Here is a 25732-nt window from a genome sequence, read left to right on the forward strand (position 1 = left end):
GAAAGTGCTGAGGTATTAACTTCTTACCTCAAGAGTGAGCTCCTAAGTGCACTGCCCTAGTGTGGTACTGTGCTGCATGAGCCATGAAGGTTCCAGGTTTGGCTTCAGCCAGGGTAGCAGTCAGGGACTCCAGTTGGCCTCAGCACTCTTGGGCTAAGGATGGGAAAATCAGCTAAGGTTCCTGTTTCTGGTTGTTATTAGCCATCCTCTGCTACATTGAGAATGTGTTGTATAAAATGTGTTTCTCCTTCCCTTATTCATGTAGCAAATGGCACTGTACTGTGTACCAAAAGTTCATAGGAAGCCTACCACCCCTTAGAGGGCCTAGCGCCCTGCCACAAATCCCTCGAGATGTCACATCTATTATAAATGTAGTCATTCAATAATAAGTCAAGGGGTAATTTTATTATGCTGTCCTGTTTAGGAGTCTAATCCAGTGGGAGCACACATCGAAAATTCAACTACACATGGCGCATGATCTCCTGACCACAAAAGATCGGGAAATCCCGTGCAATCCATGTCCAAATCTCTAACATGGGTTCATGATGGAAAGCCTCAGCTGTCAGAAGAGCAAAGTCGGAGACAATTGCCCCTTAAAGCTTTTGCGTTAAGCAACCAGAAATTGTGGAGCAGCCCCTCCCAAACCTGAACTCTCCGTGTCATAGAGTGCCTTACGCAGGAATGCGTGACGCAATGATTGGATGCAAAATGAGGTGACCGATTGGCTGGATACAGCATAAAATAATTATTTCTCACCCCTGTTTATCTTATTAATAAGCTCGCCAATAATTATTAAACTCAGTTTGCTAATTTTCCTTTCTCCTTCTCTTTTTCACAGCTTGCTGCGGTGAGTAGATACAGGAAAGGCTGTTATTGGTTGCCGTTTATCTCTACCATTTTTCAAGCTTACTTGATTTTGCGATCAGTGTAATGACATACCATAAGTTGTTAGATGTTCTTTTACTTAAGTTGGTGTAAGTGTTTCATAGCAGTTTGACTGCAGTTTAGAAATGTTCCCCTCACAATCAGTCTCTGACAGTGTATCAACCAATCAAAATGAAGCAGACTGCTTCAGACGGTGCACTGGAAATGGAGGAGCTGCTATCAGTAAGGTTTCAGACCTTATAGTTACTCCTTCACATTCAAGCTTCAACGACAATGATCTCTAACGCAAGTTCAAGACGTGGATTTTACTGTGGAAAGTTCCCCTTCTATTAGGGTCAAAGACCCCAAGGCATCTATGCTCATTTAAAAACAAAACAATTCTAGTACATTAAAGGAAATACACTGAAAGAGTCAATTAAAGGAGGAATGTAGCTGACATGAAAGAGCTTATTTCCTGTTTTTCCCAGACGTCTCAACATCAGGGAAATATTAGAAGGGAGATTTTTGGCAAAAGGTTGGATGCTCTGATGTGGGGAGTAAAACTTTTACTGGATAGATGAACTAAGATGGGCAAACTGGTATTCATTCTCATTCATATTCTCATAGAACAGGAGAAAGCCATTCAGCCCCTCGAACCTGTTCCATCATTCAATTTGATCATGGCTAATCTGTATTTTAATTCCATCCATTTGCCTTGGTTCCATATCCCAGCATCCACAGCGATTGTGAAAGCTCTCTATTAAACTAAAGTCCATCAAAGAATATAGAGTTAACAATACTGAGGTGGGACGGTGAGAGATCTCGATTCCACACAATTTGTGGGAGAAATATGAAGCCTGGTGATGACTGAAAGCCACTTCAGAGAGAGTCATGTCCAAGATTATTGACCAATTCTCTTCCTTGCAGAGTGTAAGTGTGGGCCCATCGACCTCCTCTTTATAGTGGACAGCTCAGAAAGCATCGGGGATCAAAACTTCCGCTTAGCCAAGCAGTTTATAATCACAGTGATCGAAAGACTGAGCAAGGATGAGAAAATCAAGGTGAGATCAAATCATTGAATGTGATGATCTACCAACAGAAAAGCTGACTGCATTTCTTTATCTTTTATATGATACATTCCAGTGATTAATTTTTCAATATTTTGTGGCATTGCTTCATATTGTTTTCCTATTTCAAAAACAATTGTGTCCAAAAATTCTTCTGGAATGAGTGCCCAGGTTGATTTTTTTAAAATTACTTCAATTGTGAATCTTTTTGCTCATCTAGATGAGGGCTAGAAAATTTTAGGAAGCGTCAAACACTCCTAGCTCAAAACTCACTGGCATCTTTGCATTTTAATTTGAAACCAAATTATTCTATCTCCAGATGCACTGCACAAGTCAACAAAAAAGAAAAACCCAAAGGAAACAGCAATTTTTGGCATTCCTGTTATATTCAGAACAGACCACAGATATGCAAATATTTATGGGACATGATCTTAGATTTGAATTTTGTTTTAGTACATTTGTTTTAGTATAAGCAGAAATCTAGAAAATGGTTACTTCAGTGTGGTCAGATTTGGGTTTGAACGGCACTGCAGACTTTATCCTTGATCGTATTTATAATGTAAAGTTAAATCAAAGAGAATAGATCAGTTAATATCCTTGGATGGACTGGTGGGATTTTCAAATAACAGTGGAATGATTGGGCTTACTCCAATCAAAAAGTAGAGTTAGTGACTGCAATGTCCAATATACTAATAATGTTGCTTTAAGAGTGTTCTGGGAGCATTAAATCCTGTCTAAGTATCGAGTTGTATTCTACATGTCTTGCTTAAATACAAGACAGGTTAAAATCAATTATATGTGGAGTGCAGAACCAGCATAGAGTAAAAGTTCCAACCTTTGCTACTTGCAGCCTTTGTGTAGTTTATTTATATGTTTCTATAGGAGGCACGCCCCAGCAGATATAACAATGATTTAGGTTAGACTGGGGAATGCAAAAATGCTGCCCTTTACCATCAGGAGACAACACGTCATTGACAACTTAAACCAGAAAAAGCACCATTGCATTTTTAGTAGGAATTCACAATAATGTTCCTCCAAAATTTGTTCAATGCAAAAATTTGTTTCAACTCCATTTGCTTTTAAGAAGAATAACTTTAGGAACATAGAAACAGTCCCTTGAGGTTGCTCTGCAATTCAATTAGGTCATGGCTGATCTGCACCTCGCCTCCATTTACCCATCTTAGCTACATATCCCTTGATACCCTGACCTAACAAAACTCTTGTAATCTCAGTATTAAAAGCTCGAATTGCCCCAGCATCCACAGCCTTTTGGGGGAGAGTTCCAGATTTCTACTACCCATTATATGAAAAAGTGCTTCTTGATTTCTCTCCTAAACGACCCCGTCCTAATTTTAAGGTTATGTCCTTCCATTCTTGATTCCCCCACCAAAGGAAATAGTTTCTCTATATCTTTTTAACATTTTACATGCCTCAATTAGATCACCCTTCAATCTTCTATACTCAAGGAAATATAAGCTAAATGAATGCAATCTGTCCTCATAATTTAACCCTTTTAGCCTTGGTATCATTCTGCTGCATCTGTTCTGCACCCACTCCAAGGCCAATACATCCTTCCTGAGGCGCAGAGCCCAGAACTGAATGCAGTGCTCCAAATGGAGTCTGACCAAGGCTTTGTACAGCTGCAACATAACTTCCACGTTTTTGTATTTCAGCCTCCCTCCCTCCCACCCCATGAGATAAAGGCCAACATTCCATTAGCTTTTCTGATTACTTTTTGCACTTGTCTACTGGCTTTTAACGTCTTTCAGATGAGATGTTAAACCGAGGTCCCGTGTGCTACCTCAGGTGAATGTAAAAGATCCCATGGCACTATTTCGAGGAAGAGCAGGGGAGTTATCCCCAGTGTCCTGGCCAATACTTATCTCCAATCAACATAACAAAACAGATTATCTTGTCATTCTCACATTGCTATTTGTGGGAGTTTGCTGTGAGCAAATTGGCTGCCACATTTCCCACATTACAACAATGACTACACTTCAAAAAAAATACTTCATTAACTGTAAAGTGCTTTAAGACGTCTGGTGGTCAGGAAAGGCGCTATATAAATGCAAGACTTTCTTTTTTCTTCTTTCTTTAAAAATGTGTGTACTGGGACTCCCAATTCTCTTTGCTCCTCTACAGTCCCTAGTTTCTCACCATTTAGAAGGTTTATCTTCCTTGAGTACAATATTGAAGGCCTCACGCTTCCCCACATTGAACTTTATCTTATATAAAGCTTGTTCATGTTAAACCTGCTTTAAATGCAGTAGCATGTATGTACTAACTTTTCCCTTTCTTTGGCTTTTGTAGTTTGATGGCAAGGAGTCCAACGTTGGAGTTGTCCAGTACAGTCATGAGGGAACTGAGGAGTTGGTCTCAATGGCTGATCCCAATATTAATTCTCTACCTGAGCTGAAAGTGTATGTGTCATGCATCCTGACTAATGGTCTAGTTCTTTGTTTAACATGCCCTGGTTGCTAAAGCTGTTGTGATCTATACCATTGCCTCCAAAATGACATTGGTGCATTAGAAAGGCTTCAGAGAAAAGAGAAAAGGGCAATGACACCACATGGGCCTCTAAGTTATGAAGGGAGACGCAGGAGGGGTTAACTTGATTCATTGCAGAGCAGATTTATGTTCAGGGGGGCATGATCTAATTCTATAAAATGCTGAGAGGTACAGACATTGTAGATATAAGGGCTGAAATTGCTTCTTTCCTTAGGCCTGTTACCACCACAAATCAGCGGCCACGCTGTGGAGTGGAGTGGTCGGCAACTTTTGGTGGAATGGCCGCTAATAGCCCAATTGCCCTCCTGAGTTTTGCTGGCGGTGCCCCGATTCCCCCCCCCCCCACCCTCCACAACCACTCCGCTGCTGCCAATCCGTCTTAAGCGCATCGTCGCCGTGCGCACCGCTGATCTAACCCCCGACGGCGACATTCCCCTTGGAAAACCTTTGGTCCGCCCGGCGGTGCCAACACCTGTTTTTTCCCAATGGTCCAGTGAGGCTGTGACCTGCAACAGTAGTGCGGCTTCCCTTAAAGGGGAGGATGCACTGCCGCAACACCAGGTTTTTTTTTGTCGGCCGACTGCCATGTCGGACTGACAATTATGCCCTCGGGTTTGACCGGGCCACCAACAGACAGCCTTGCACCCTCTCTTGGGTGCCAGGTCACTGGCCCGGCCGAAACCCTCCCTGGTGGCCCAGTGGGCTGAAGTTTTAAAATCGTGGCGGCTCTCCCCTTTAAATGATGCCGTGATGACGTCATCACGGCGGTGATTCCGCTCCGCCCACAACTTCCGGCTCTTAGTTGCTGTCACCGCCGTGTTTTTGCCCCTCAGGTGTAGTCACCTTCCCCATTAAGACCGACTTCCGGATCAAAACAAAAAAAAAGCAAAGAGCTGAATGTTGCTCAAGAGATGTGGGAAAATCCATCGAAATGGAGTGGGAGCGCCCCATTTCGGGCGGGGGGCAATTTCTACCCCAAGATGTCTATTTAACTTAGGATGCATGCAAGCAAAACGTGAGATTAATGTTGGAGCGATGAAAATTGGGGATGCGCAAGAGGGCAGAATTGGAGCTAGAAAAGGGCAGGGTAATGTGTTAGATAGTGTCTCACCACACAGGGCAGGTTAATGTGTTAGATAGTGTCTCACCACACAGGGCAGGTTAATGTGTCAAACAGTCTCACCACACAGGGCAGGTTAATGTGTTAGATAGTGTCTCACCACACAGGGCAGGTTAATGTGTCAAACAGTCTCACCACACAGGGCAGGTTAATGTGTCAAACAGTCTCACCACACAGGGCAGGTTAATGTGTTAGATAGTGTCTCACCACACAGGGCAGGTTAATGTATCAAACAGTCTCACCACACAGGGCAGGTTAATGTGTTCGATGCCGTGATGACGTCATCACGGCGGTGATTCCGCTCCGCCCACAACTTCCGGCCCTTTTATTTATGTAACACCTTTAATTTAGTAAAACGTCCCAAGGTGCTTCACAGCAGTGTTATAAGAGAAAACAAATAAATTTGATACCAAGCCATAATAAGAAGAAATTACGGCAGCTGAATAGTTAGGTTTTAAGGAGTGTCTTAAAGGAGGAAAGAGAGGTAGAGAGGCAGGGAGTTCCAGAGCTTAGGGCCTGGGCTGATGGCACGGCCACCAATGTTCGAGCGATTATAATCAGGGATGCTCAAGAGGGCAGAATTTAAGCAGCACAGACATCTTGGAAAGTTGTGAGGCTGAAGGAGATGTAGGGAGGGGCGAGGCCATGGAGGGATTTGTAAACAAGGATGAGAATTTTGAAATTGAGGTGTTACTTAACCAGGAGCCAATGCAGATCAGCGAGCACAGGGGTGATGAGTGATCGGGACTTGATGCGAGTTAGGACATGGGCTGGCGAGTTTTGGATCACCTCTAGTTTACGTAGGGTAGAATGTGGGAGGCCAGCCAGTAGTGCATTGGAATAGTCGAGTCTAGCGGTAATAAAGGCATGGATGAGGGTTTCAGCAGCAGATGAGCTGAGGCAGGGGCGGAGATGGGCGAGGGTACTGGGGTAGAAATAGGCAGTCTTAGTTATGCCGCAAATATGTGGCCAGAAACTTATTTCAAATATGACACCTAGGTTGCGAACAGTCCGGTTTAGCCTCAGACAGATGCTCGGGAGAGGGATGGAGTCAGTGGCTAGGGAAGGCAGTTTGTGGCGGGGACCAAAGATAATGGCTTCGGTCTTCCCAATATTTAATTGGAGAAAATTTCTGCTCATCCAGTACTGAGAGAATGGTTTCTGAGTAGCGTGGAGGAGGAGCATTTTAATAGAATGATGCACGGATATATAGTTATTCTAGAATTTTGCTTGGTTAACTTTGGGGATCAACAACAATAATGTGCTTGTACATAGCATCTTTAACACAATAAAACATCCCAAAGCAGTGTCCTGCCATCATTGAAAATGGCAGGACAAGTCAATAAGGCAGTTCAAAAAGCACACAGGTTTCTGGGCTTTATAACTAGAGGCATAAAATAAAAAAGCAAGGAGATTATGGTAAAATTGTATAAAACACTGGTTAGGCCTCAGCTGGCGTAATGTCTCCAATTCTGGGCACCACACTTTAGGAAAGATGTCGATGTCTTGGACAGGCGCAGAGCAGATTTACTGGAATGGTACCAGGGATGAGGGGTTTCAGTTATGTGGAGAGACTGGAGAAGCTAGGATTGTTTCCTTAAAGCAGAGAACATTAAGGAGATTTAATAGAGATATTAAAATGATGAGGGGCTTTGATAGAGTAGACAGACAGGAACTGTTTCCACTGGCAGGAGGGTTGGTAAGAAGAGAGCACAGATTTAAGGTAATTGGCAAAAGAACCAGAAGGGAGATGAGGAGAAGATTTTTTATGCAGCAAGTTGTTATGATCTGGAATGCACTGCCTGAAAGGGTGTAAGGAGATTTCATTGTAATTTTCAAAAGGGATATGGATATATTCTTGAAAAGGTAAAAATTACAGGGTTATGGGAAAATAAGCAGGGGGTGGGACTAATTGGATAGCTCTTTCAAAGAGCAAACAAGCACATTGGGCCAAATGGCCTCCTTGTGTGCTATAAGTTTCTATGATTCTATGAAGGCACTTTACATGGCATAGAGATAGGTGAAAATAGAAAAGTCAATCTCCTACAAGGTACAAGTCAGGAGTGTGATGGAATACTCTCCACATGCCTGGTTGAGTGCAGCTGCAACAACATTGAAGAAGCTTGACACTCGACATTATCCAGTGGAAGTCGACTCATTGGTAGTGTCCATCACACCGAGTGGTGCATCGCATAGGCTGCATTGTTGTCCCCAAAGTCTCATGTTCTTGTGGTTATGTGCCTGAATTCCTGTCACTGCCTGAAACTCCCATCTGCAACTCTTTCATGGAATTGAGGTTTGACACTTCTCTGCTGGTAGTCAGGTCAGCTGTTCCTTTTGTATAAAGCTCTGGTGAGACCCCATCTGGAGTACTGCGTTCTGTTCTGGGAACTGCACTACAGGAAGGATATATTGGCCTTCGAGTGGGTGCAGCGCAGATTCACAAGAATTATACCAGCGCTAAAAGGGCTAACTTATGTGGACAAGTCACATAGACTAGGCTTCTATTCCTTTGAGAATCGAAGATTAAGGGATGATTTAATTGAGGTGTATAAGATTATTAAAGGATTTGATAGAGTAGAGAGAGAGAAACAATTTCCTCTGGTTGGAGTCCAGAACATGGGAGCATAACCTTAAAATTCGATCTAGGCTGTTCAAGGGTGATGTCAGGAAGCACTTCACACAAAGGGTAGTGGAAATCTGGAACTTACTCCCTCAAAAAGCTGTTGAGGCTGGGGGTTAATTAAAAATTTCAAAACTGGGATTGAACGATTTTTGTTAGATAAGTGTATTAAGGTATAGCGAACCAAGTCGGGCTGATGTGGTTAAGATACAGATCAGCCATAATATAACTGAATGATGGTACAGGTCCGAGCAGCTGAATGGTCTCCTCCTGTTCCGATGGGCCCAAATTTCCCCACCCACTTAGAACGGCGTACTTACCCGTGATACGACGACTTTGTGGGGGGAAAAACGCGCCGAAAAATGACCGTCCTAATTTGGCCGCTCTTGGATCATTGTGGTCCCGTGGCCAGGGGCGGGGCTTGGGCCCAGCATGTCTTCGAGTGCTGATAGGGGGACGCATGACTATTTGAGTGAGCATGCGCGCATGCGCAATGCGCGTTAAAGTGTGCGCGCATGCGTAATGGGGCAGCAACCTTGGCAATCGGCCATTTAAAGTGAGAGCGTCCTCAGTGCCTCAACAGCATTGGCAATGGACCATATTTCAAGGTAAGGTGTGATTTTTGGGTGGCTGAGGGAGTGGAAAGGAGTGCTGCATAGATGCATGCTAGGTCAGGACTGTGTGTTTTCAAGATTACCTGAGTGTAAATCCAATACACCAATGCAACAAGAGCAAAGAACTTCTTGCATGAGGAAGTGGAGAAACTAGTCACTGTCATTGAGGACAGATGGCAGGATATCAGCAAGATGGTCCCACAAAAGTGCCACCCAAAGAAATGAGGAGACGTTGGAACCTAGTTGCAGAAGAATATTCCGCAGGGATGAATACCGGAAGATCTGGAAGACAGTGTAAAAAGAAATGGCAGGACGTTGGTCGAGTAGTGACTGTAAGTAATATCTTCATTTTTAAATGGAATTGCAATTTTAACTGTGACCAGCTGTATATGTCCCACCCATCAGAAGCGCACCATGTGTCAAAAGTTATATTTTCATCTCTGCAGAAGAAATTGGCCCACAACAAAAGGGAAAGAATTAGAACAGGAGGAGGACCGCCAAATCTGCACCAACTAACACCCTGGAGTCGCACCTGCAGAAAAAGAATCAGCTCTGCACAAGCTGGGCCCACACGCGAGGGTGAGGGTCAGTCATGAAAATGCATCGTCACCCTTCAAATCAACCTGCTGACTGGCCTGCCATGCGTGAGACTACTCATTCCATCAATTCTTCTCCCTCCTGTGCTGCTAACCATTTGAGTGTTCTGTTGTATTTTTCAGAACAAGAAGACAATCCTGAACATCTTGAAGATCCACAAGAAGATCCAGATGCGTGCGCTCCAGACCAAGGCGGGTGGGGGAAGGAGGGATCCATGGATATGTGTTCATGGGAGAATGCTGATCGTGATATGGATCAGTCCATAGTACAGGGCATCACTTTGCCAGACACCTCCATGAGCTTTGTTACGACATTCCATGGTTGCGGGTCCCAGTGGTGGTGGTGGAATGGAGGTTGGAACACCCAGGGCCCCACCGTCCCAGCCTGCGTCTCGCATTGGAGGGGTGCCACTAGGCACACCCACGGCGAGGGGAACGAGAAGCCGACCATGCTCTCCTGAGATGCAGCATTCATCAGATGTTCACCAGGTTATGTCATTGGGTGAGGAGACCAATGCCCTTACCCGATCACTCATGGCCACCGAAAGTGGGATGTGTGATGAGGTAGCGGCACTGTCAAGGGAAATATCAGCACTGAAACGGGAACTGTGGGCGAGCATGTCAGAGGGAGTGCAAATGATGGCAGAGGCCATGAGGGAGCTAGCTTCTGCAATAAGGGCACACAGGCCTGACAATCAAATGCCACTCCTACTGCAATCCCCACACCAACCTCTGTTGGGACCCAACCCACCCCCCACCACCACCATCATCACTGCCCCTCTGTGAGGAAGTGCACATTACCCGAGATGTGGATGAGAGATGGGTGCAGCCTTTCTTTGGTGTTGTTGTTGTTGAAGTGCATTGTAAACTTTCCAATAAAAGATATTTTGCGTTAAAACTGAATCACCCCTACAGTCATGCGTGCCTGCTGCCCCTAGCCCTGGCTAAAGGGCTAGCCAGTGCGTTCTGCAGTCGGCAAGGTAGGATTACTTTATTTTCAGGAGCTGATTTATCTTTCATTTATTTCTGATGATGTTGTGAAGATGTTATGCTGAAGATGTTGTGATGTTGTGCTGATGTTGTGAAGGTGTTTAGTGCTTTAGAATCCTCTAACTCACCTCCCCCCTCCCTCCGCTATCTCTGGCTACCTGCGCTGATTTCTTAAATGTAGGTAAGGTTTTTCTGTGCCTACAAAAGTGGCCACATACAATGGCCTAAGTTAGTTTGGAGTAACTTTTAGCTGGCCAAATTTGCTTCTATGGCCAAAACAGGCGTAAGTGACTGGTAATGCCCCCTTTTGGAGAAAAAGAACTAAACTTAAAAAAAAACTTAACTAACTGACTTACACTGGAGCAAGTTAAATGGGGAAATTTGCGATTTTTAAGTTACTGCAAAAAAAGCTACTTGCTCCAAAAAAGCAGGGCAACTCCTGGGGAGATTTGAACCCATATGTTCCTACTTCCTAGCCAGACCATAATATTGCTGTTCAATGCACTCAATCAGAGCAGCAGCTATGCCAATCTAGGCTACAGGACCCCTGGGTTAGGGAATGGAAGATCAGCCAGGGTTGCATCTCCTGATGGTTGTCCGGGGATTCCTGCTGGGATAGCGGGTGAAATCAGGGTTGTGAAGTCCTCCACGATCGAGCAATCTGCCAGTAGCCAGCATCAAGTCTCGGACATGAGTAACCGGCCACTTGAGTATGGCACTGGAGGGCAGCTTATGCCCGTGGAACTGCACTCTGGCCCTGAGAGCAAAGGCGGCAGGGGGGTGGGGGGGGAGAAAATGGAAAAACGGTTGGAAAAAAGCATAAAGTAACACCGTGGATTTTTTTTTGTCCATAGCGCAATCAAGAATCTCAAATGGATTGCTGGAGGAACATTTACTGGGACAGCACTGGACTGGTCAAAGACAGCCTTCAAGGGATCAATTGACCAAGTGCGGATTGCCCTGGTACTAACAGATGGACGAACAGATATTTTGAGAGATCCCAAATCCTTGTCATCACTCTGTAACACAGCCAATGTACGGTTCCTTTCCTTCATTCCCTACTTTTATAATCAATGTTATCTTTCATTTACAGTATGTGGAGAGATTCGAGAAGCTGGGATTGTTCTCTTTAGAGCGGAGAAGGTTAAGGGGAGATTTGACAAAGGTGTTCAAAATCGTGAAGGATTTTAACAGAGTAAATGAGAAACTGTTTCCACTGGCAAGAGGGTTGGTAACCAGAGGACAGAGAGTTAAAGTAATTGGCAAAAGAACCAGAGGGGGAGATGAGAAGCAATATTTTTTATGCAGCATGTTGTTGTGATCTGAAACCCACTGCCTGAAAGGGTGGTGGATTCAATAATAACTTTCAATTGGATAAATACTTGAAAAGGGAAAATTTGCAGGACCATGGGGAAAGAACAGGGGAATGGGACTAATTGGATAACTCTTTAAAGAGCCGGCACAGGCACAATGGACTGAATGGCCTCCTTCTGTGCTGTATCATTCTATAATTCTATGCCTTGGTTCTATCCATTTTTCTCTTATTGTTCTATCCTTGCAACAATATTGTTGTCTGATCACATGTATTACAAGAAGGTAAGTCCCCCCACACCGCCCCCCCCCCCACCCTCTCCATTAGCCCACTGAGTCAAATGCCTTCCAGGCATAGTGTTAAGCCGTTTACCCACTGGGATCTTAACCCAGCTGGTCAGTGGGTTAAGGTCGAAGGTTTTCTGGGCTGCGTTGAGCTAGCTAATCTCCAGTAGGAGTGGTAGATCACATACGGCAGTTGGCATCAGGATACAGGAGGGGAGATCCAGTGATCCAGTGCTCATTTCTGATTGCTAGCCAGCGACCCCTTACTGAAAACTATGTGTGTGTTTTGTGTGTGTGTGTGTGTCCCAACTGTCACCAAGTCCAATGCATGCATCATCCTTGTGCTCAATGACCTACATTGGCTCCAGGTCTGTTATAGCCTTGAATTTAAAATTCTTATTCTTAAATCCCTATTTTCAAATCCCTCCATGGCCTCACCCCTCCTTTTCTCTGTCACCTCCTCCAGCCCGACAACCCTCTGAGAATTCTGCATTCCTCCAATTCAAGCCTCTTTGGCTTCCCCGATTTTCTTTGCCCCACCATTGTTGGCCATGCCTTCAGTTGCCGAGACATTAAGCTCTGTAATTCCCTCCCTAAACCTCTCTCCTCCTTTAAGACGCTCCTTAAAACCTACCTCTTTGACCAAGCTTTTGTGGTTCGGTGTTAAACTATGCTCCTGTGAAGCACCTTGGGACGTTTTTACTAGGTTAAAAGCACTATATAAATACAAGTTGTTGTTGGTCTGTGTGTGTGTATACATCAGAAAGTAGAAATTACAATAGGTGACTTTAGTAAAAAAATGCTTAATGCACCCAGCAACAACAATTTCAATTTATATAGCACCTTTAACATAGAAAAATATTCCAACATGCTTCACAGATGTATAATCAGACATGAAAGGATGCTGAGACAATGAAAGATATGAGGAGAAGTGACCAAAAACTTGGTCAAAGAAGTGAGTCTTAAGGAGAGTCTTAACAGAGGAGAGGGAGGTGGAGAGGTTTAGAGAGGGAATTCCACACTGTGGGACCTAAACAGCTGAAGGCACGGCCGCCAATGGTGGGGCAAAGGGAGGGCATATGATGAAGAGCCCAGAGGAGTGGATAGTTCTGGGGGGGGGGGGGGGGGGGGAGGGCGGGGTGGCATCTGATATTCGTTTGTCCACTATTGTAACTGACCACTACCTATTTAAAATAAACAGCACTGTGTTTCCATTAAAGTAGTGGAAAGAGGAATGCCAGACAAACGGCAAGCACATTGAGCATTCATCCATTAATGTAGCCAATTCAGCAGAGGAGGACAAAGGGTTTAATTAGGAAAGGGAAAATAGAGCACGAGAGGAAGCTTGCCGGGAACATAGAAACTGACTGCAAAAGCTTCTATAGATATGTGAAGAGAAAAAGATTAGTAAAGACAAACGTAGGTCCCTTGTAGTCGGACTCAGGTGAATTTATAATGGGGAACAAAGAAATGGCAGACCAATTGAACAAATACTTTGGTTCTGTCTTCAGGAAGGAAGACACAAATGACTCCGGATGTACTAGTGGACCGAGGGTCTAGTGAGAAGGAGGAGCTGAAGGATATTCTTATTAGGCGGGAAATTGTGTTGGGGAAATTGATGAGATTGAAGGCCAATAAATCCCTGGGGCCTGATTGTCTGCATCCCAGAGTACTTAAGGAAGTGGCCCTAGAAATAGTGGATGCATTGGTGATCATTTTCCAACAGTCTATCGACTCTGGATCAGTTCCTATGGACTGGAGGGTAGCTAATGTAACACCACTTTTTTAAAAAGGAGGGAGAGAGAAAACGGGTAAATATAGAGCGGTTAGCCTGACATCAGTAGTGGGGAAAATGTTGCTGTTAATTATTAAGGATGAAATAGGAGCGTATTTGGAAAGCAGTGAAAGGATCGGTCCAAGTCAGCATGGATTTATGAAAGGGAAATCATGCTTGACAAATCTTCTGGAATTTTTTGAGGATGTAACTAGTAGAGTAGACAAGGGAGAACCAGTAGATGTGGTGTATTTGGACTTTCAAAAGGCCTTTGACAAGGTCCCACATAAGAGATTGGTGTGCAAAATCAAAGCACATGGTATTGGGGGTAATGTACTGGCGTGGATAGAGAATTGGTTGGCAGACAGGAAGCAGAGAGTAGGAATAAACGGGTCCTTTCCAGAATGGCAGGCAGTGACTAGTGGAGTGCCGCAGGGCTCAGTGCTGGGACCCCAGCTCTTTAAAATATACATTAATGATTTGGATGAAGGATTTGAGTGTAATATCTCCAAGTTTGCAGATGACACTAAACTGGGTGGCAGTGTGAGCTGTGAGGAGGATGCTAAGAGGCTGCAGGGTGATTTGGACAGGTTAGCTGAGTGGGCAAATGCATGGCAGATGCAGTATAATGTGGATAAATGTGAGGGTATCCACTTTGGTGGCAAAAACATGAAGGCAGAATATTATCTGAATGGTGACAGATTCGGAAAAGGGGAGGTGCAACGAGACCTGGGTGTCATGGTTGATCAGTCATTGAAAGTTGGCATGCAGGTACAGCAGGCGGTGAAGAAGGCAAATGGCATGTTGGCCTTCATAGCTAGGGGATTTGAGTATTGGAGCAGGGAGGTCTTACTGCAATTGTACAGGGCCCTGGTGAGGCCTCACCTGGAATATTGTGTTCAGTTTTGGTCTCCTAATATGAGGAAGGACGTTCTTGCTATTGAGGGAGTGCAGCGAAGGTTCACCAGACTGATTCCCGGGATGGCAGGACTGACATATGAGGAGAGACTGGATCAACTGGGTCTTTATACACTGGAGTTTAGAAGGATGAGAGCGGATCTCATAGAAATGTATAAGATTCTGATGGGATGGGACAGGTTAGATGTGGGAAGAATGTTCCCGATGTTGGGGAAGTCCAGAACCAGGAGACACAGTCTTAGGATAAGGAGTAGGCCATTTAGGACTGAGATGAGGAGAGACTGGATCAACTGGGTCTTTATACACTGGAGTTTAGAAGGATGAGAGCGGATCTCATAGAAATGTATAAGATTCTGATGGGATGGGACAGGTTAGATGTGGGAAGAATGTTCCCGATGTTGGGGAGGTCCAGAACCAGGAGACACAGTCTTAGGATAAGGGGTAGGCCATTTAGGACTGAGATGAGGAGAAACTTCTTCACTCAGAGTTGTTAACCTGTGGAATTCCCTGTCGCAGAGATTTGTTGATGCCAGTTCATTGGATATATTCAAGAGGGAGTTGGATACGGCCCTTACGGCTAACGGGATCGAGGGGTATGGAGAGAAAGCAGGAAAGGGGAACTGAGGGAATGACCAGCCATGATCTTATTGAATGGTGGTGCAGGCTCGAAGGCCCGAATGGCCTACTCCTGCACCTATTTTCTATGTTTCAATAGTAATTTCTAGCTTCAGGTGAGGACTGAATTGGACTCAGCTGTGATGCCATCCATAGCCCCACTTCAGTGAGGCAGTGGAGGGTTGCTAAGTGCCCAGAATGAGTCAGCAATATCAGGTGAGGGAAAGAGAAGAAAATTGTAAATCTGGTTTTGACCATGAACTGAGTTTCAAACCCTATATATCCTATCCATCACCGTCTATTTCTACCTACGTAACAATACTTGCCTTATCAATGTGTTGTCACCTCAAGACTCAACTCTCCAACATTCTCCTCATTGTCCTCCTGAACTCCACTCCACAAAAACTCATCCAGAACCCTGCCCTCTGTATCTTGCCTCATACTAAGTCCTACTCATCTATCACTCCTGTATGACCCACTCTTCCTTGTCTCCATGCTGCCCAACATATTGGTTTCACAATCCTCCGCGTCTCTGCCTCAGCCAACTGTTGAAACCCTCATCCATGCTTTTGTTACCTCCAGACTTGACTATTCCAATGCTTTACTGGCCGGGTACCCATCTTCCACCCACCGTAAACTTCAGCCCATCCAAAACGCTGCTGCCCGTATTCTGACTCGCACCAAATCCCGTTCACTCAGCACCCTTATGCTTACTGACCTACATTAATTTTCAGGCTGGCAACGACTCATTTAAAATTCTCAACCTTATTTTCGAATCCCTCCGTTGCCTCACCCCTCCCTATCTCTGTAACCTCGGCCAGCCCCTCAACTGTCCGAGATCTCTGTGCTTCTCTAATTCTGGCCTCTTGTGCATCCTTGATTTCCTTTGCCCCACCATTGGGAGTCGTGTCTTGTGCTGCCGAGGCTTTTGGTCACCTGTCCTAGTATCTTCTTATGTGGCTCAGTGTCAAATTTTGTCTGATAATGGTCCTATGAAGTTTTACTATGTGAAATGCAAGTTGTTGTTGGTGATTTTCAAATCCTTTTGTGGATTCACTCCACCATACTTCTGCAATCTTCTCCAATCCTATGTCCAACTGGTCTTCTGACCCCAATTAACTGTGCATCTCCTACCCTGCCCCAACATTCTAGCAGACCCGTCTGCTATCACTGTACTGCCCTCTGAAAATCCCTTTATAAAGCTACTTTGTATTCATACCGAGGTCACCTGGCTTCGTTTTGTGTTACAGGTGGTCACAGTTGGTGTGAGTGACATTTTCCGCAACGATCCAGCCTCTGAAACCTTGAAACAGATCGCTTGCGAAACCTCCTCCACTCCTGGGCTGAGCTTGCAGCGCGACAACTTCTTGGAGCTGCTGGAAGATACATTCCTTGAAAACGTGACTGCATTCATCTGCAAAGGTACATATAGTCCAGATTGGAAGTCAACCATTCATTTGTTCCTCATGCCCAAGGCCTTTCCTTAAGAGCCAGGCTATATACTCCTTATTTTTATTGGGTTTTTAAGTAAATGCGATCATCAATGTACATTTTGTCTTTTGATTAACATTTTGTGTTTACTTTTACAGAAAAGAAGTGCCCAGACTATTCCTGCCCCAGTAAGTACACTTCTAATGCATTTCTTTATATAAAAAAAGGCAAAGGCTCCGATTTTAAAGTGGGGTGAGATGGGGGTCAGCCCACCAGGAGTATCCAGGAACGTGGAAGCCCGGCCGATCCTAACAAGTAGTGGATCTAGCCGGACAGTTACTAAGTTAAACTGGTTTACTACAGTCGTTGAGAATGAATGTGTTCCATCACACTGTTTGCACACACACTGGGTGATAGGCAGCTAATCAGCTGTGGCTCTGTTGGTAGCACTCCCCTGCCTCCAAGTCAGAAGGTTGTGGGTTCACAGTCCCACTCAAGGACTTGAGCACATAAATCTAGGCTGACACTGCAATGCAATGCTGAGGGAGTGCTGTACTGTCAGAGGTGCGGTCTTTCAGTTGAGATGTTAAACCGAGGCCCTTTCTGTCTTCTCAGGTTGATATAAAACATCCTATGGCACTGTTTCAATGAAGAGCAGGGGAGTTCTCCCTGCTGTCCTGGCCAATTGTTATCCCTCAATCAGCATCACTAAAAAACAGATTATCTGGTCATTATCACATTTCTGTTTGTGGGAGCTTACTGTGCGCACATTTGCTGCCTCGTTTCTTACATTACAACAGTGACTACAGTCCTAAAAGTACTTCATTGGCTGTAAAGCACTTTGGAATGTCCAGTGGTCGTGAAAGGTGCTCTATAAATGCAAGCCTTTCTTTAATCATTTCATGGTGGAAATTTGGCGGCAGTGTCCGCAGCCAAGGACCCATGAGAAGGGTTCCCGGCAGTCAATGGGGGTGGGGACTAGAGGTGATGGAGGGGGTGGGGGAGGCCAGAGCTGGGGAGAGCCAAGGTCTCAGTTAGTGGCAGATGGGGGATGTGGCGGGGTAGGGTGTGGGGGCGGGGGAGTGGGGGGGGGGGTAGAGCACATCTGCTCCTCCTGGCCCACATGGATTTCTCGCATGTCATTTTTCAATATCTTACCTCGGCCTCTTCTGGCCAGTCGGCTCCTCCCGCCTTGATTCAGCTGTCGGGGATTTTGTAGACAGATGAACTAGGGTAGTTGAATGGCTTTGCTGATCATACAAATTTATGGCATGGAAGAAGGCCATTTCGGCCTATTGTGCCCCTGCCAGGATCTGAAACTATCTTGCGATTGTGTGGAATGATTAGCTGCCTCTCCCCTGGAGTGTATGAACGGGTGATGGAACACATTCATTCTCAATGACCGCATTAAACCAGCTTAACTCAATGATATCTATTGAACACAATGAGGTAATTCTGCTATATTCATAGCCCATTTACCTGGGTGTTGGTATAAACTCTGTTGTACGATATCTTCCAAAGCACCGCTTACCAATGGTAGTGCCCACTTAACAGGACTTTAGGCATTAAATTGGCACATTTTGTGGCCTCGGGGAGCTGACATCTGACCCATTGATCTTCATGCAGCAGTGACAGCAGTTGGATCTGTAGATATCTGAATGTAGGTGTTCTGAGAGGTGATGGGCTTCACCCCAGAGTCTTGTATGTTAAAGTCCAATCCGGTTAGCTGAGTGTTTCTTCCCCAGATGGAGTGCCATCCACAAGGTCAATCATCAGGAATAGATAAAATGCTGATACTCAGCTTGCCACCTTTTGGTGACAGCCACTGATGCATTGGTATTGGTGGTTCAAATGGAGACGGCCCTGTTCTTCTTTGTTACCTCCAGACTTATCTATTCCAATGCTCTCCTGGCCGGCCTCCCACTGTGCACCCTCCATAAACTGGAGCTCATCCAAAACTGCTAGTATTATAGGGCCGAAGTTACAAATTTGTTCTACTGGAGGGGAGCCTTTCCCATCATCCAGCAAAAGTATGTCTACTTTACAAAACCCAACTAAAGCCTGTTTAAAAAAAAATCCTTGGTGCTGTTGTTCTCCACCATTTACTCTGTCTTTACAACAACAATATTTTGCATTTACATGGCGCCTTCAACATAGTAAAATGTCCCAAGCTGCTTCATAGGAGCATTATCAAAGAGCGTTATCAAGCTGCAGGGATGCGCAGAAGGCCAGAGTTGGAGGAGCTAAGGGTTGAAGGGCTGAAGGAGGTTAGAGAGATAGGGAGTGTTAAGGCCATGGAGGGATTTAAACACAAGGATGAGATTTTTAAATTCAAGGTATTGCTGAACCAAGAGCCAATGTAGATCAGCGAGCACAGAAGTGATGGGCGAATGGGGTTTGATGCAACAAACAGAACAACCCAGCCAGTACAAAGTAGAAACTGAGATTTGTGAACTAGATTGCCAAGGCACATGACTCGCAGGCAGTAACTTGGGCATCCCAAGAATCAATGGCCACAGCATTGTTTTTTTGTTGCTGAAAACATTAACAATTGCTGTTTTCTTCGCAGTTCAATTTAATGCCTCAGCTGACATCACCTTCCTGGTTGACAGTTCCACCAGTGTTGGGGGCAAAAATTTTGAGATCACCAAGACCTTAGTCAAGCGGCTGGCAGACCGGTTCTTACAGGCCAAGGTCAAACGTGACAGCTTGGTGCGTGTCTCAGTGATTCAGTACAGCAAAAGCCAGGCGATCGAGGCACAGTTCTCCAATAACTACACGCAGGTTGCAGAAAGGATAGACCAGATGGTGTTCATGAATGATGCGACTGACGTCGGGGCCGCCCTGGGTCGTGTGATTTCAAACTACAAGACCAACAGCCAGAACGCCAAGAAGAAAGTCCTCTTGTTTACTGATGGCAGATCCCAGGGAGACCTGGTGCACACCATAGAACGTCAGGCACAAGCAGCAAGAGCAGGCAAAGTCGAAGTGTACGCCATTGCCGTAGGCGAACATATCCACGAGAACAATCTCCGGGCTTTGGTATCCGGCACGGCAACTGACTACGACATAGATCGTGGTGCTCGCCATCTCTTCCGGGTGAAGGATTACCCCTCTCTTTTGAAAGGTGTATTTTACCAAACTATTACCAAACAAATGTCACTTGATTAACAATGAAGACATTCTTAAGCCCTCTAAGCTCTTCTATTTTACGCATTTTGATAAGGTGGTTACTATCTTTGGGAATTTGCTTTCTTAAGAGTTTTTTAATGAAGAAAATTTGCTTTCAGGAATTCTACTCCCCCAGCATCCCTGCATCATTCAATTTTTCTCCCATGCTTACTCCTCTTCCCTTATAGACCCCGTACCCCAATCTATTCTCTTTCGACTGGGAGGGTGGGTAGATTGTGCCTTCACATTGCTGCTCCATACTCAGCCAGCAAGAGGCACACTTTCCCAAAGTTAAGGTGAGTCAAGGTGGGTTTTCTTTGCATGTCCCACCAAGTAGCCCAGTAAGCTGCCTTTGTTTAATTGAGAAAAGAAAGCATGGGGTAGAAATTGGCCACTTTTGCACCCGTTTTCCAGATATAAAATAGGGGTTAAAAAATGAACAATTTTGCAGCGTGGAATGAATGCCTGAAAACGCCTGATGCTGTGTTGGCCTTGGTTGGTTTGCAGGCATCTGGGGCAGCCACCTAAAACAGGCATTCGGTCCCTTGCATGTGACAATGAGGGGCCTCAGGCCTGTTTTGGAACCCCTCTGAGAAACTGGGATGCCCTGAGCGAGTGGGCGCCGGGCTTGCTCTGCTCAGGTTTTCCTGACATGGATACAGCCTAGTAAATGGCCGCCCCCAAAAAGGTAAGTCACAGTACTCTTGCCGGTCATGATCAGCACCCCCTTGTTGTTGGCATTTCTGCCATCCCCACCCCATCCCTCCCACCTCAGCACTTACCTGAGGGCAGCTGCCAGCATGGCAGAGAGCCTGCAATTCATTTACCGGACAAGGGCACGCTGCCTGTGGAGGCGCAGCACACACACACTGGCAACTTGCCCAGATTATCTAGTTAAGGCCCGAGGCCCAATCATGGGCCGGCCTCGGGGCATCCCAGTTCGCACGCCTCTCCTGCTTTGTGGCCTTCACACCTGGGATTCGGTCTCCAACGAGTTGCTACCCCGAGTCCAGTGTATGTGAAACATATCGGATGCCCTGCAGCCTTGTTAGGTGCAGCTGCTGCTTTTAAAAGGGTCTTTTCGTTCTTGGCTAATTGTTCCATTGTGCGGCCTTCATAGAATCTGAACTCACACAAGAAGTGGGATTCAATAGACAGCTCTATTCCTCTGTAAGTCCCAGTATTACCCAAACTCTTTGGTGTCCCTTGATAGGATATTCTGTGCACATCTTAATAATTGGAGTGAATTGTTTTAGGGGCAAATTAGCTATAGCTAAGGCAAGCCAAAAAGCAACAGAATGTAGTCAACTTAGTAGAATGGACAAATAGCACTGAACTTACACCTGTGATATGAAACAAGCATTTCAACAGTTATTCCACTAGATCACTGGGGATCTGTGATGTATTGCAACCTTGTGACAAAACTCTAGTTGAAAACATTCCTGTAATGTCCTTAAAATTGAACCCAAGTCTTGGACTGAATGTAAGGACATTAATGGTCAGATTTTCCACCAACCATTGAGTGCAAGTCATGTGACCCATAGGTTCAGGTCACATGGCCTTAAAGCTATTTGTGCGTTTAAGTGCTCAGCCCATGTGTTGAACAAGGAAGATGGTAGGAGGTTTTGTGATTAAACAATTAGCTGTTTATAGTCCACCGATATACCCTAAATATTTAAAATGTCAGTACATGGCAGTGCGGTTTTAGTCATTCTCCTAAAATTATTCTTGTAGATAATGAATTGCGAAAAAATATACGCAATAACAACAGCTGTTTACACCCAACAGATAACAGATATGAAATAAGCACCAGGGAAGGTCATTAAAACAGACAGTTATAAACTAAGTCAAGGAAAAATTGGATGTGTACAAATGGGGATCAAGAGACAATTGGATATCCTTCTGAAGGGAGAAGAAATTGAAGCTTATACTGAGAAGGATGCTAGTTAGGGTTGATTTATGGTAATAGGACAGGCTTGTTGGGTCTAGCAACAATTCTCAAACATTCTTGTGTTAATGTACTTCAGAAACAAAAGTTTGAAAGATCTGTCATCATTACTTCAGTATTTGGGTAGGAGCTTGCATGATGCGATGACTAGTACATAGTACATGGGTTGTAATCTTTTCCTCACCCCAAATATTTGCCGTAAAGATCGCGAGTACAAATGCTTTTGCAGAAAGAGAGAACGTGTTACTCAATAGATTATTTAAGATTTTCATACAATGAAGATATAACTTTAACGGATGCCAAAAAATGAACCCTTGGTGGGTGTATAATATCACAGGGAATGATTCTAGGAGAATGCTTTAGAAGCTATATTCATGCTGAGACCTAAACATTCAACTTTTTCTTTTAATGAATAAACTGTGTTATGATGAACAAGTTTTGAATGTAAATAAATGTTACTTTAAAGTAATCTTATACTGGTGCTATGAGCATAGAGGGTGACCTCAATTAAACTTACAACATAAGTCACTTTTTGGATCATGTGTGAGGTAAAACCTGCTTTAATCTAGTTGTATTTTGCGGAACTCATTTTGTACTTGTAAAATATAGACTTTTTTACGTGATCTGTATCATGTTTGCAGTCACATTTGTACTGACACAGTTGGAGATCATATATGGATTGGGTCATCAGTACCAAATAAAAGATTTTCACATTCACTGCCATTATGTTACTGTCTTAGACTTAAATTTCTCCTTGTGCTTTATTTAACACATCCGTGTTATAATACTGTTGGTGCTGTTTTAACAGAGCAATTCTTTGTGCTAAATCATTTGTTGCAGACTTTTTGCTCAACTGAATGTTGCCCTCATGAATAAGACAGTTGAGCATCCATCTTAACCCAGCAGATTGATACCAGCCTAATGCTCCTTTGGAACAAATTATTCTTCATGTTCTTACAACAACAACCACTTGCATTTATATAATGCCTTTAACATATTAAAATGTCCCAAGGCACTTCACAGGAGCGTCATCAGACAAAATTGGACACTAAGCCACATGAGATATTCAGACAAAAGAGGTCGCAAGGAGAGTCTTAAAGGAGGAGAGAAAGGTGGAGAGGTTCAGAGAGGGAATTCCAGAGGATAGGACCAAGACAGCTGAAGGCACGGCCGCCAATGGATGGGCAAATTAAATCGGAGATGCGCAAGAGACTAGAGTTGGAGGAGCGCAATGACCTCGGAGGGTTGTAAAGCTGGAGGAGGTTACAGAGATAGAGAAGGGCAGGCCATGGAGGGATTTTAAAACAAGGATGAGAATTTTCAAATCAAGGCATTGCCGAATGTAGGACAGCGAGCACAAGGATGATGGGTGAACGGGACTTGGTGCGAGTTAGGACATGGGCAGCAGAGGTTTTGATGAGCTGAAGTTTTATCCAGGGTGGAAGGTGGGAAGCCAGCCAAGAGAGAATTGGAACAGTTGAATCTGGAGGTAACAAAAGCATAGATGTGGGTTTTAGGAGCAGATGGACTAAGGCAGAGGTAGATATGGGGCGATATTACAGAGGTGGAAGTTATCCACATCTGCTGGTACCTGGTGATGGAGAGTATCATAGAACCTTACAATGCAGAAGAGGGCCATTCATGTCTGTGCTGGCTCTTTCAAAAAGCTGTCTAATTTAGTTCTACACACTAGCTTTTTTTCCCATAGCTTCAAACACATGTCCAATTTTGGAAGTTCCCATGGAATCTGATCCCACCACTCAGGTAGTGCTTTCCAGAACATAATAGCCCCATGTATGAAAAAAATCTCCTCATTTCCCCTCTAGTTCTTTTGCCAGTTATTTTAAATCTGTGACCTCTGGTTAACCAACCCACTTGCCAAAGGAAACAGCTGCTCCCTTCTTGCTTTATCAAAACTCCTCATTATTTTGAATACCTCTATTGGATCCCCCCTAACTTTCTCTGCTATAAGGAGAACAATCCCAGCTTCTCCAATCACTCCATATAACTGAAGTCCCTCATCCCTGGTTTCATCCTGGTAAACCTCCTCTGTACCCTCTCCAAGGCCTTGACATCCTTCCTAAAGCCTGGTGCTCAGAATTTGAGTCTCGTCACCAAGAGCATACAGAAATCAAGTGCAGGCAACGGAAGGAGCGTGCGGCAAACCAGCCTCTCCGCCCACCCTTTCCTTCAACCACTGTCTGTCCCATCTGTGACAGACACTGTGGTTCTCATATCGGACTGTACAGTCACCTAAGAACTCATGCTAAGAGTGGAAGCAAGTCTTCCTCGATTCCGAGGGACTGCCTATGATGATGATGATGACACAATACTTCAGCTGAGGCCTAACCAGTGAGTTGTAAAGGTTTACTATGACTTCCATGTTTTTGTATTCAATGCCCCTAGTTACAAAGCCAAGTATCCCATAAGCCTTATCAACTTGCCCTGCCATCTTCAAGGATTTGTGAATATGCAGCCCCAGGTCCCTCTGCTCTTGCATCCCCTCAAAATAGTGCCATTTAGATTATGCTGCCTCTCCATATTGTTCCTCCCAAAGTGCATTGCTTCGTACATATCCACATTAAATTGCACCTGCCATGTATCAACCCATTTCACCAGTCTGTCTATGTCCTCCTGAAGTCTGCGACTATCCTGCTGACTATTTACGATATTGCCAAGCTTTGTATCATCCACAATCTTCAAAACTGTACTCCCTATACCCAATTCCAATATTGCAATTGGAAAGCAATTGTCCGAATACTGATTCCTGGGGGACCCTACTGCATGCTGCACTCCAATCAGAAAAACATCCATTCACCACTACTCCCTGTTTCCTATACCTTAGTCAATTACCCACCCAAGTTACAACTGTCCCATTTGTTGTGTATAGAAGAACTCCACGAGGCTGAGTACTGTGAGCTAAACTTCGTGTGACCTTAGTCTTTATTACAACTCCAGAATGCCTGAACAACATGGCAGCCAACCTTTTATACTGGCCCTGCATGTGTTTGCAGGTGACCATTAGGACTCCGACAGTCGCGTTCTCTGGTGGCAAGTATTACATAGTTACATACATAACACCTTTAATACCATGTACTATTTTCCGAATAAGCCTGTTATATGGTGCTTTACCAAATGCCTTTTTAAAGTCCATATGTACAACATCTACTGGACCATCTTCATCAGCCCCCTCTGTTACTTCATAAATGAGCAGCGGGAGGTTGAGGATCGAAGTCTATAAAAGGCCAGGAGTTCAGGCAGTCGGAGCAGCAGTCGGGAGCAGCAGGAGGTCAAGGATAGAGGCGTATAAAAGGCCAGGAATTCGGGCATTAAGAGCAGCAGTCGGAAGCAGCAGGAGGTCGAAGATCGAGGCCTATAAAAGGCCAGGAGTTCGGGCAGTCGGAGCAGCAGTCGGGAGCCGCGGGAGGTCGAGGATCGAGGCCTATAAAAGGCCAGGAGCTCGGGCAGTCGGAGCAGCAGTCGGGAGCCGCGGGAGGTCGAGGATCGAGGCCTATAAAAGGCCAGGAGCTCGGGCAGTCGGAGCAGCAGTCGGGAGCAGCGGGAGGTCGAGGATCGAGGCCTATAAAAGGCCAGGAGCTCGGGCAGTCGGAGCAGCAGTCGGGAGCCGCGGGAGGTCGAGGATCGAGGCCTATAAAAGGCCAGGAGTTCGGGCAGTCGGAGCAGCAGTCGGGAGCAGCGGGAGGTCGAGGATTGAGGCCTATAAAAGGCCAGGAGCTCGGGCAGTCGGAGCAGCAGTTGGGAGCAGCCAGCTGGTGCAGGGACAAGAGTAAACAAAGAAGTAATAAGAAATTGAAGTGTAACATCACAATCAAGCGGGTAAGTGGTTGGCTGGTGGATTGGTGAGTATTTAATCTTTTTCATTTTCTTTTTCTTTTT

The 25732-nt window shown here is 44.9% G+C and overlaps 1 protein-coding gene across 1 annotated transcript in view; it reads left to right on the top strand.

Annotated features, from left to right (window-relative positions):
• Positions 1 to 22558, top strand: part of col6a1 (collagen, type VI, alpha 1) — a 117306-nt gene extending 94748 nt beyond the window's left edge. The window contains exons 29-35 of the mRNA XM_070876207.1: positions 839 to 847; positions 1792 to 1925; positions 4242 to 4351; positions 11237 to 11417; positions 16536 to 16707; positions 16875 to 16904; positions 19286 to 22558. Of these exons, the coding sequence (XP_070732308.1) occupies positions 839 to 847; positions 1792 to 1925; positions 4242 to 4351; positions 11237 to 11417; positions 16536 to 16707; positions 16875 to 16904; positions 19286 to 19887 (1238 nt within the window). The 3' untranslated portion in view covers positions 19888 to 22558. The remainder of the gene's footprint in view (positions 1 to 838; positions 848 to 1791; positions 1926 to 4241; positions 4352 to 11236; positions 11418 to 16535; positions 16708 to 16874; positions 16905 to 19285) is intronic.
• The last annotated feature ends 3174 nt before the right edge of the window (positions 22559 to 25732 follow it).

Source organism: Pristiophorus japonicus, chromosome 3 (assembly GCF_044704955.1).
Source record: "Pristiophorus japonicus isolate sPriJap1 chromosome 3, sPriJap1.hap1, whole genome shotgun sequence".
Classification (NCBI taxonomy): Eukaryota; Metazoa; Chordata; class Chondrichthyes; family Pristiophoridae; genus Pristiophorus; species Pristiophorus japonicus.